At 48.1% G+C, this 13,285-nt stretch overlaps 1 protein-coding gene across 1 annotated transcript in view; it reads right to left on the bottom strand.

The window, feature by feature from the left end:
- Positions 1–13,285, bottom strand: part of CACNA2D4 (calcium voltage-gated channel auxiliary subunit alpha2delta 4) — a 207,866-nt gene that overhangs the window by 23,897 nt on the left and 170,684 nt on the right. Inside the window, 4 exon segments of the mRNA XM_083180850.1 lie at positions 2,707–2,769; positions 3,431–3,475; positions 6,519–6,533; positions 7,988–8,049. Of these exon segments, the coding sequence (XP_083036976.1) occupies positions 2,707–2,769; positions 3,431–3,475; positions 6,519–6,533; positions 7,988–8,049 (185 nt within the window).

Below are 13,285 nucleotides of genomic sequence, written 5' to 3' on the forward strand. Positions count from 1 at the left end.
GAGGAGGAATGAGACAGGTACAGAGGAGAGGAGGAATGAGAGACGGGTACAGAGGAGAGGAGGAATGACACAGGTACAGAGGAGAGGAGGAATGAGAGACGGGTACAGAGGAGAGGAGGAATGACACAGGTACAGAGGAGAGGAGGAATGAGACAGGTACAGAGGAGAGGAGGAATGACACAGGTACAGAGGAGAGGAGAAATGGCACAGGTACAGAGGAGAGGAGGAATGACACAGGTACAGAGGAGAGGAGGAATGAGACGGGTACAGAGGAGAGGAGGAATGACACAGGTACAGAGGAGAGGAGGAATGACACAGGTACAGAGGAGAGGAGGAATGACACAGGTACAGAGGAGAGGAGGAATGAGACGGGTACAGAGGAGAGGAGGAATGACACAGGTACAGAGGAGAGGAGGAATGACACAGGTACAGAGGAGAGGAGGAATGACACAGGTACAGAGGAGAGGAGGAATGACACAGGTACAGAGGAGAGGAGGAATGACACAGGTACAGAGGAGAGGAGGAATGACACAGGTACAGATGAGAGGAGGAATGAGACAGGTACAGATGAGAGGAGGAATGAGACAGGTACAGAGGAGAGGAGGAATGACACAGGTACAGAGGAGAGGAGGAATGACACAGGTACAGAGGAGAGGAGGAATGACACAGGTACAGAGGGGAGGAGGAATGAGACAGGTACAGAGGAGAGGAGGAATGACACAGGTACAGGAGAGGAGGAATGACACAGGTACAGAGGAGAGGAGGAATGACACAGGTACAGAGGAGAGGAGGAATGACACAGGTACAGAGGAGAGGAGGAATGACACAGGTACAGAGGAGAGGAGGAATGACACAAGTACAGAGGAGAGGAGGAATGACACAGGTACAGAGGAGGAATGACACAGGTACAGGAGAGGATGAATGGGACAGGTACAGAGGAGAGGAGGAATGACACAGGTACAGAGGAGAGGAGGAATGACAAAGGTACAGAGGAGAGGAGGAATGACACAGGTACAGGAGAGGATGAATGGGACAGGTACAGAGGAGAGGAGGAATGGGAGACAGGTACAGAGGAGGAATGACACAGGTACAGAGGAGAGGAGGAATGACACAGGTACAGAGGAGAGGAGGAATGACACAGGTACAGAGGAGAGGAGGAATGACACAGGTACAGAGGAGAGGATGAATGGGACAGGTACAGAGGAGAGGAGGAATGACACAGGTACAGAGGAGAGGAGGAATGACACAGGTACAGAGGAGAGGAGGAATGACACAGGTACATAGGAGAGGAGGAATGACAGGTACAGAGGAGAGGAGGAATGACACAGGTACAGAGGAGAGGAGGAATGACACAAGTACAGAGGAGAGGAGGAATGGGACAGGTACAGAGGAGAGGAGGAATCAGGTACAGAGGAGAGGAGGAATGGGACAGGTACAGAGGAGGAATGACACAGGTACACCTTGTCACAGAGTATAGTTGCCCATGGTATACTGCACGTAGTGTCGGCATAGCGCCAGTGTAGAAGATAACTTATCACCCCAGTTCTGTCTCCCACCCGTGCGGTGCCCTCTCCTGATTGGCTGATACCATAATGCTGTCAGCAAAGGTTCATTGCCATATGTAGCTGCCGTCTGTAAATGCTTATCGCTGTGCCACCCGGGGGGATTGCTGGGTACTTTATCACCAATGCCATCTGTAGCTGGCACACGGATTTCTACAGAACCAGCAGTATAGGCTTCCGCCATGACCTGCAGTGGTACCAGGGTACCTGTGGTGTCTCAGATGGGACCTGTTATCAACCTCAGGGCGCCCTCAGAGCCCCTTATAGCGTTGGCACTAGTGTAACAGGGGTTACGGCTCAATGTTACACAGGACCTATATTCTGATACACCCACCGGCCGTACCCATCCCCCGCCCAACATGCACATCTAGTGCCTTCACCCAACTTCCTTACAGGACAGGTCTAGTCCTACACCCACCCATCTGCCACACCAAATCTCTCATCACCATACTCCACTCTACCACACCCAGGGCTCAGTCTCCTCACCCAACATCCATACTCAACACTGCCCCACTCACGCGCACTCAACACTGCCCCACTCACGCGCACTCAACACTGCCCCACTCGCGCGCACTCAACACTGCCCCACTCACGCGCACTCAACACTGCCCCACTCACGCGCACTCATCACTGCCCCACTCGCGCGCACTCAACACTGCCCCACTCATGCGCACTCATCACTGCCCCACTCGCGCGCACTCAACACTGCCCCACTCACGCGCACTCATCACTTAGATACCTTGACCCATCAGCAGGCTCCACACACCCAGCTCCACACACGACGGGGGGAATTTACTAAGCTGTGTACTCTACTTCACATGATGTTGCTGTGGGCAACCAACCAGAGTCCCTCAGTTGCCATTTTTAACACTTGTCCCTACTTTTGTACACCCAAGGTGAAGTCCGGTCACCCACTCGCCACACCCAACGTCTAGTTCCTTCAACTCAACCTTAACATAAAGAAACTTGTCCCCTCACCCAATTTCATGACCCAACACCCCGTTTAGGCAGCAGCCATACACAGTACTAGATCCGCATACCCAACTACCCCACGCCACACCTAATCCTACCTCATCTCCATAGCTACCCATATCCTCCATATTGTTCTACGTGCTCATCCTGCAGTCCACATCCCACCGCTTACCTGCTCCTGGTCCCTGGACGCCACGATGAAGCCGTTGTTGTCAATGAGATAGCAGTTCAGTCTCTGGGAAATAAATGCGGAATGTGTTCAGTTAGCTCGGAGATTACCCATTACATTACACACCTACACACCACACCACAATGTGACAGCGATGGCTGCTGGGGGCGGCCATTTTGTGGGTGACTCCAACATGCATGAACCCTCGGAGCAGGCGACATGAAGTGATTGGTGCAATTCCCATGGATAGTGGTTCCGCCCACAACATGGCTGCCTCCAGATTCTGCAGGTAACAGTACATGTGACCTGTCCGCATCTGACCAATCACAGTAGATTCCATCACAATGGGTGCAATGCAGATGTGGTTGTTCTCGCCATTGTCATCTTTTGTGATTATATGGTAATATGGGCAGCGCTAACCTGAGCATAGGCACGCCCACAGCGCAGTAAGGAAACATCGAGCGATGTGCGCACAATAACAGCTTTTCATCTAAATTTGGCCAAATACATTTACTGTCCTAGTAATGCCCAGTAAAGAGCACGTATAACATGAAGATCCAGCAGGGTGCATCATGGGAGCGGGCAGCGCAATAGGCGTCACTGGCAGTTTCTCTATATAGACAGCGCCGGTGTCCTCTGTATGGACAGAAATGTTGTTTTGTGTCTTGTACATGTGTCGCCTGGTCTGCTGAATGACCGGTAAACGCAGCGTCTCCAGGTACATTACCTCGTCCTCACAGCTCAGCGGGCACTGCCCATCCACAGCGCTGCACTGCAGGAGAGACAGAGGGTCACAGCATTACACACCCTGTGTGTGGTTATATACACACTATACATCCTGTGTGTGGTTATATACACACTATACATCCTGTATGTCTCTCTCTCTCTCTCTCTCTCTCTCTCTCTCTCTATATATATATATATATACTGGGCTATTTTTAAGCAGGCTCCAGCAGGAACTGAGGCCCTTATTCTAGTTCACTTTTTCTGACAAAATCCTTTATAGATGGACAAAACCATGTGCACTGCAGGGGGGCAGATGTAACAGGTGCAGAGAGAATTAGATTTGGGTGAGTTATTTTGTTTCTGTGCAGGGTAAATACTGACTGCTTTATTTTTACACTGCAATATAGATCTCACTTTGAAGTAAAACCCCACCCAAATCTAATTATCTCTGCACAAGTAACATCTGCCCCACCTGCAGTGCACATGGTTTTGTCCATCTAAGAAATATTTTGTCAGGAAGAGTGAACTAGAATAATGGCCTCAGTTCCTGCTGGAGCCTGCTGAAATATAGCCCTGTTTTATACATATATATATATATATACATATACACACACACACGCGCACACACACACATATCAGTAATTATACCCTCTGAATGTATGGTAGATATATACACATATTAGTGCACAGAGACGCACCATCGGAGATTCCACCAGCGCTATGGAGGCGCACAGTGTCTGTCTAGACCTGGTCGCCAGTGTCGATGCGAGTGCGTCTTTAGAAGCAGTCGCTGACTGCGGTACACCCGGCTCTGGCTAGCCCTCCCCAACAGTTACCACCCAAAAACGCACTTGGATCTGATCGGTAACCATTGGGACATATGCGCAGATTGTGAACATTGTCTGCTTGCATCTGATGCCGGCACAGCGCCCACCTGTGAATCGGCCCCCTGTACTGAGCGTCTCACTTATGATTACCAAGCTCTAAGTTCATCGCCCGCGGGTGAGACAGCCACCATGCTGCTGCTGAATAATACATTATCCCCCCCAACGCGCCCCTGCATATTCCTTATTACACATACATGCAGAAAATACATCGCTCTGCTCTTACATTTTAGTTGTTCAGTGACCTTTCGTTTCGCTGTAGTATAATAAAGATGCAATGTACGTAGAGGCTTCACACTAACTACAGGCGGAAGCGGGGGGCTCCCGGGCGATTATCAGCCGAGCAATGATACCTCACATTACAATCACCCCTCAGTATGTTACGTGGAATGGTTTGTGCTACAAGCAGCCTTTATGTGGTGAGGATAACCTGGTGATCTTACTCACTGACACACGGCCGGATTCACAGCCGAACGCAATCCACCCCAGCGCCGATGATCACCGAGATTTCAGCAACTATACAGCGTGAAAATTTCTTCAAATCCCTTTCGCAAAGGGTGCGGCGTTTATAGTAAATATTACACAATAATAGTGTCTGTTACAGGCGGACTACAAGTCCCAGCAAATCTGATCCAGGCAGGACAGTTCTTGTGGAAAACCGGTAAGTCACGGGCACTGCCACGGAAATTAATTGGGAAGCGCTATTTTTGGGGTTCCAACTTTCCAAGTAATGGCAGCCATCATCGGCAGGTATCAATTGTAGCTGATGGTAAATACAGTATAGATTTTTATTTATTCCTTATCGTGCCGTCTACATCCGTCAGTTAGCGATGGCTTAGACCCACATACATCAGATTAGTAGAGGTCAGACCCACATACATCAGATTACTGGAGGTCAGACCCACATACATCAGATTAGTGGAGGTCAGACCCACATACATCAGATTACTGGAGGTCAGACCCACATACATCAGATTACTGGAGGCCTCAGGTCAGACCCACATACATCAGATTAGTGGAGGTCAGACCCACATACATCAGATTAGTGGAGGTCAGACCCACATACATCAGATTACTGGAGGCCTCAGGTCAGACCCACATACATCAGATTATTGGAGGCCTCAGGTCAGACCCACATACATCAGATTAGTGGAGGTCAGACCCACATACATCAGATTACTGGAGGTCAGACCCACATACATCAGATTAGTGGAGGTCAGACCCACATACATCAGATTACTGGAGGTCAGACCCACATACATCAGATTAGTGGAGGTCAGACCCACATACATCAGATTACTGGAGGTCAGACCCACATACATCAGATTACTGGAGGCCTCAGGTCAGACCCACATACATCAGATTACTGGAGGCCTCAGGTCAGACCCACATACATCAGATTACTGGAGGCCTCAGGTCAGACCCACATACATCAGATTACTGGAGGCCTCAGGTCAGACCCACATACATCAGATTACTGGAGGTCAGACCCACATACATCAGATTACTGGAGGCCTCAGGTCAGACCCACATACATCAGATTATTGGAGGCCTCAGGTCAGACCCACATACATCAGATTACTGGAGGCCTCAGGTCAGACCCACATACATCAGATTACTGGAGGTCAGACCCACATACATCAGATTACTGGAGGTCAGACCCACATACATCAGATTACTGGAGGCCTCAGGTCAGACCCACATACATCAGATTACTGGAGGTCAGCCCACATACTGTACATCAGATTACTGGAGGCCTCAGGTCAGACCCACATTCATCAGATTAGTGGAGGTCAGACCCACATACATCAGATTACTGGAGGTCAGACCCACATACATCAGATTACTGGAGGCCTCAGGTCAGACCCACATACTTCATATTAGTGGAGGTCAGACCCACATACATCAGATTACTGGAGGTCAGACCCACATACATCAGATTACTGGAGGCCAGACCCACATACATCAGATTACTGGAGGCCAGACCCACATACACCAGATTACTGGAGGCCAGACCCACATACATCAGATTACTGGAGGCCTCAGGTCAGACCCATCAGATTGCAGCCTATGTTTGTGGTATGCGGCCGGTTCCGAGTGAATGGAGGGAGTATTCCCGCACAGAGCAGACTGGTGCAGGTGGGGCAGGTGACTGAGGGATATGAGCTGTAATTACAGAGGGTCACACAGGAACCGGAGACTTACATCAGTGTCGTTCGGCTGCAGAGAGAAGAACAGAAGAGGCGTTAGTGCAGACTGAGCAGCCATATACAGGACATATGGGGGGTGGGGCGTGTCTATAGATGTAATACCTTCAGCAACCAATCAGCTGATAGCATTTATTAGAATGTAAATAATAACTAGAAGGTAATGATATGTCTCCCGTGGGCCTGATTCGGAGGTGGTCGCTGCTGCGTCCCCACTAGCGTCTGTTCTCAGAGATGAGGCTGTGATTATGTGCTGGGAGATATCAATTTCCTGCGAACAGTAGCACCGCCGGAGATTCGATACAATCCACCATCGGCGCACCATAGTGTCTGCCATCGAGGCTTGGCCGGCGCAGTATCTCTGTCAGAACGTGGACTCTGTTACTGTGACGCAGCCTTCTTGCAGTGACGCCCATTATACGCCCATGTGGCGGATTATCTCCCCCCCCTCCGTGTCAGCGTGCCATTGCTTTGCCTATCGGGTTCTGAAGTGCAACGTAGGGGGTTCCAGAAAACTTTGTGACTGTACAACCATCGGCATGGCGCTCAGTTAGCGTCCCCCTCGGAATCAGGCCCCCGGGTCCTATCCCGCTATATAGGGTGTGGAATTTATGCTGATCCCATGTGGGCAGTAATTCTGCACCTCAGGGCACCCTCAATGTATTCCCCGCACCCCCCAACAATGTATAATCTACACCAAGCACCCCCATATCTCTCTCATAATTACTTTTGTACGAGTCTTACCTCATACATCTGTGTAGCGCACCCCTGGGGTACACGTAGCGTGGCATGAGATAATAGACCTATATACCTCATACATCTGTGTAGCGCACTCCTGGGGTACACGTAGCGTGGCATGAGATAATAGACCTATATACCTCATACATCTGTGTAGCGCACCCCTGGGGTACACGTAGCGTGGCATGAGATAATAGACTTATATACCTCATACATCTGTGTAGCGCACCCCTGGGGTACACGTAGCGTGGCATGAGATAATAGACTTCTATACCTCATACATCTGTGTAGCGCACCCCTGGGGTACATGTAGCGTGGCATGAGATAATAGACTTATATACCTCATACATCTGTGTAGCGCACCCCTGGGGTATACGTAGCGTGGCATGAGATAATAGACCTATATACCTCATACATATGTGTAGCGCACCCCTGGGGTACACGTAGCGTGGCATGCGATAATAGACCTATATACCTCATACATCTGTGTAACGCACCCCTGGGGTACACGTAGCATGGCATGAGAAGCAGACTGAGGACTATGACGTTATACGTGTATCCGTTCTCATATTATAAGATGGAATATAAAGTAAATGATTGGGACTTTAAAAAAGAGAGTCCCTGGGACTGAGCGTTGATGGGTCCTTATAATCATTCCAGATAACAAATTACTAGAATGAATTTACCACTTATAACAATCCTTCCCCTAATGACTGTGTGGTCACTTACCTGCCGCGTCACTCGCCAGAAGATCTCCCGTAGAAGAGACAGCTTCATCTGAACACCGACAGCTGGAAGCAGAGAGAGAAACAGTCTATATTACTAACAGGGGAGCAGTGACAGCAACCGAAATATACACAGATAAAGGTGATGGTTCTGCAGAGATGATCGGTGTCCTGCAATAGAACCGGGTTCTGGCAGAGAATCAAATATACGCACGACATGCCAGAGCTAACAATTGCACCCGTGTGTCCTCTAATGGTGCATTATCAGTATACATTACACTGTACATCCTGTCACTAATGGTGCATTATCTGTATGTCCTGTCACCAATGGTGCATCCTGTCACTAATGGTGCATTACTGGTGCGTCCTGCCACTAATGGTGCATTACTGGTGCGTCCTGCCACTAATGGTGCATTATCTGTATGTCCTGTCACTAATGGTGCATTATACATACATCTTGTCACTAATGGTGCATTATACATACATCTTGTCACTAGTGGTGCATTACTGGTGCATCCTGTCACTAATGGTGCATTATCTGTATGTCCTGTCACTAATGGTACATTACTGGTGCGTCCTGTCACTAATGGTGCATTATCGGTGTGTCCTGTCACTAATGGTGCATTATACATACATCCTGTCACTAATGGTACATTACTGGTGCGTCCTGTCACTAATGGTGCATTATCTGTATGTCCTGTCACTAATGGTACATTACTGGTGCGTCCTGTCACTAATGGTGCATTACTGGTGCGTCCTGTCACTAATGGTGCATTACTGGTACGTCCTGTCACTAATGGTGCATTATTGGTGTGTCCTGTCACTAATGGTGCATTATACATACATCCTGTCACTAATGGTGCATTATCGGTGTGTCCTGTCACTAATGGTGCATTATCTGTATGTCCTGTCACTAATGGTACATTACTGGTGCGTCCTGTCACTAATGGTGCATTATCGGTGTGTCCTGTCACTAATGGTGCATTATACATACATCCTGTCACTAATGGTGCATTACTGGTGCATCCTGTAACTAATGGTGCATTATCGGTGTGTCCTGTCATTAATTGTGCATTATACATACATCCTGTCACTAATGGTAAATTACTGGTGCGTCCTGTCACTAATGGTGCATTACTGGTGCGTCCTGTCACTAATGGTGCATCATCGGTGTGTCCTGTCACTAATGGTGCATTATACATACATCCTGTCACTAATGGTGCATTACTGGTGCGCCCTGTCACTAATGGTGCATTACTGGTGCGTCCTGTCACTAATGGTGCATTATCGGTGTGTCCTGTCACTAATGGTGCATTATCTGTACATCCTGTCACTAATGGTGCATTATCTGTACATCCTGTCACTGATGGTGCATTATCCGTAAGTCCTGTCACTAATGGTGCATTATCGGTGTGTCCTGTCACTAATGGTGCATTATCCGTAAGTCCTGTCACTAATGGTGCATTCTCTGTATGTCCTGTCACTAATGGTGCATTATACATACATCCTGTCACTAATGGTGCATTATCGGTGTGTCCTGTCACTAATGGTGCATTACTGGTGTGTCCTGTCACTAATGGTGCATTACTGGTGCATCCTGTCACTAAGCTGCATTATCTGTGCATCCTGTCACTAATGGTGCATTACTGGTGCGTCCTGTCACTAATGGTGCATTATCGGTGTGTCCTGTCACTAATGGTGCATTATACATACATCTTGTCACTAATAGTGCATTACTGGTGTGTCCTGTCACTAATGGTGCATTACTGGTGCGTACTGTCACTAATGGTGCATTACTGGTGCGTCCTGTCACTAATGGTGCATTATCGGTGCGTCCTGTCACTAATGGTGCATTACTGGTGCCTCCTGTCACTAATGGTGCATTATACATACATCTTGTCACTAATGGTGCATTATACGTACATCTTGTCACTAGTGGTGCATTATTGGTGCACCCTGTCACTAATGGTGCATTATCTGTATGTCCTGTCACTAATGGTGCATTACTGGTGCGTCCTGTCACTAATGGTGCATTATCGGTGTGTCCTGTCACTAATGGTGCATTATACATACATAATTTCACTAATGGTGCATTACTGGTGCGTCCTGTCACTAATGGTGCATCACTGGTGTGTCCTGTCACTAATGGTGCATTACTGGTGCGTCCTGTCACTAATGGTGCATTATCGGTGCGTCCTGTCACTAATGGTGCATTACTGGTGCCTCCTGTCACTAATGGTGCATTATACATACATCTTGTCACTAATGGTGCATACATCTTGTCACTAGTGGTGCATCCTGTCACTAATGGTGCATTATCTGTATGTCCTGTCACTAATGGTGCATTACTGGTGCATCCTGTCACTAATGGTGCATTATCGGTGTGTCTTGTCACTAATGGTGCATTATACATACATCCTGTCACTAATGGTGCATTATACATACATCCTGTCACTAATGGTGCATTACTGGTGCGTCCTGTCACTAATGGTGCATTACTGGTGCGTCTTGTCACTAATGGTGCATTACTGGTGCGTCCTGTCACTAATGGTGCATTATCGGTGTGTCCTGTCACTAATGGTGCATTACTGGTGCGTCCTGTCACTAATGGTGCATTATCGGTGTGTCCTGTCACTAATGGTGCATTATCCATACATCTTGTCACTAATGGTGCATTACTGGTGCCTCCTGTCACTAATGGTGCATTACTGGTGCGTCCTGTCACTAATGGTGCATTACTGGTGCGTCCTGTCACTAATGGTGCATTACTGGTGCGTCCTGTCACTAATGGTGCATTATTGGTGCATCCTGTCACTAATGGTGCATTACTGGTGCGTCCTGTCACTAATGATGCATTACTGGTGCGTCCTGTCACTAATGGTGCATTATCTTTGCGTCCTGTCACTAGTGGTGCATTATACATACATCCTGTCACTAATGGTGCATTTAGTTTCAAAGAGAAGATGCATAACCTGTAACGTCCCCAGGGGCACTATCATGGCTGTGAGATGCACCATTCAGGACATCACGTATGATCTATAGTTTAGCACACGTCTGTGTGGGTGGCCCCTGTGTTACATACAGCATGGGCAAGCAGGAAAGCGTCTCCTTGTCTTCTATGATAATATAATGTGCATGGCGACAGATCCTGAACACCCCCAGAGCACACACTGACAGGTTGCCACGGGAGATCACGCATAATTATACGAAGATGATGAAAATGCAGCCAATATGGCGGCTCCAACAGCTGCAGCGCACAGCATGCATTCTGTTCCTGTCGGGCGTCAGTAATGATGTACCTGTGACCCAGCGCCTGGCTGCAAGGTCCAAGATTCCAACAAGGGTTCTTAAGCTGGTTTTATTTTCTTGGCCCCTTCCCCGAAGCGTTTTATAATATATGCAAACAGCGGAAACGTCCAGGGGAGGATCTCAGTGCTGTCTGTACACGTATATATCTCTACACGCGCTGTAATGTTAGTGTAACCTTAATGCCAGTATATAGATGCATCTAATAAATCGCTGCTCCCATCCCGTGATTCAGACCACATCGCTTATCTGCAACGTTAGATAGCCGCCGCCCAGACAGAAAGAGAAACCGCCCTCTGCAAGTGAAATTATCGCTATCAGCCATCGTGTCGCACATCCATATGCAATTCCCGAAGCATCGAATGGTTTAACCAGTCTGTGACAATGTGAGCAAATCCGACCCTTCCACAACTCTGCGACAGAGACAGGCTGATCGGGGCCGGTGCTGACCCTCCCTAAAACCACCTGGGTATCGCCTGCATTCTTCAGGACACTCTCAGAAAAAAACAGATAATTACCACCCACAAATGCCGACTTCCTGTCCGTCAAGTTGCGATGGGAATGCGATTAGATCTATAAGCTACTTTTGTTGCAGACCATCCGTACGCATGTGCAGTCATTCGATAATCAAACAGATTGCAAACTTGAACAACAGCAATCGCTCTGAATAAGACCCATACTGTAGTTCAAAGATCTTTAACGTGCGTCGGCAGCTGGAAATACTGACGCAAGTTCTACGCACACACACATGGCAGCTTATGTTTATCACTTGTTCACAGCAAGCAACTTGCAAAAGGTGCAATTCTAAAGGATATGTTTAACGATATGCACGATAATGTGGTGATATTTTTGTGCCTATCTTCTCATGCAGATGCATTATATCATTAACCATGTGCACTCCAGCACGTCGTTAGCAATGTCCTCCGTCGTCTGTACATGCAGGACGATGGAGGATATCGCTAGCGAGAGTCATGCTGCGGTTACCCCTCCTTATGCCTCGCTGGTGGCTGACACCCCACTCCCGCCCTGCTCCATACAATGCTAAGCGACGAGCAGATCTGGTGCAGAAGAGTCGCCCAGTTGTCTCGGCTGAGCACAGTACCATCAGTCGCTGGATGAAATTCCACCTCGTCACACGATCCAGGTGCAAGAGCCGCCTCAGTATTTGTTACAGAGCCTAATAACACTAATCAGCACTAATTCCCCAATTTATTTAAAGCTCTAATCAAATTTCCTCGTTGCTTCGTCTACAAGTGTCTCCGTTATTGTACGCACCCTATGCTCAGACAGCGGTTAAATACTGAGTCGGCAGCTGGAATATGTAAGGGTTAAATCAGCAGGCAATGCTGGTCTAATGCAGCCCATACACTTATGTGACTGGATGAGATGCGACATTGAAGTGCGATGTCCCATCACATCCGGTCTCATCTCAATGTCGCATGCCACCTGCGATGGAACATTGGGTGCTGGAAGAGGGCGGACGGCAGAGTATCGATGTAAAGTAGCACTGGCGGAGGTCAGCGCAGCGACAAAATGTGACTTTTTTTGGTTTAAACACTGGGCCCTCTTGCGGCCCACATGCAATCGCTCCAGCAATTCGATAGATATTATGTGCAGCACATAACATCTATTGACGTGACATTCGATTTATCGAACAGATGTGGTTGAAATCGAATGACTGTATGTAATCTAATATGTGTATGGCTACATAAGATTATCCTCATCTGTAGATCTCTTCTCACTGTCACCTCTCACTCCCTCCGCAAGGAAAGGGTGGAACTATGGAACTCATTTATCACTGAGTGATAAAACTCATTTGTGATAAAACACATTAAGTATGATAAATGTCTCTCCAGCCAATCAGCTCCCAGCTGTAATGTTTCAAACACATGACAGTTAAGTGCTGAGTGTATGACAGGAGCTGATTAATTGGAGCAGCATTTATCATACACAATGAGTTTTATCACAATGGGGTTGGACCCGAGTTCCTGGGTCA

Source organism: Crinia signifera, chromosome 4, assembly GCF_055691185.1.
Source record: "Crinia signifera chromosome 4, ASM5569118v1, whole genome shotgun sequence".
Lineage (NCBI taxonomy): Eukaryota > Metazoa > Chordata > Amphibia > Anura > Myobatrachidae > Crinia > Crinia signifera.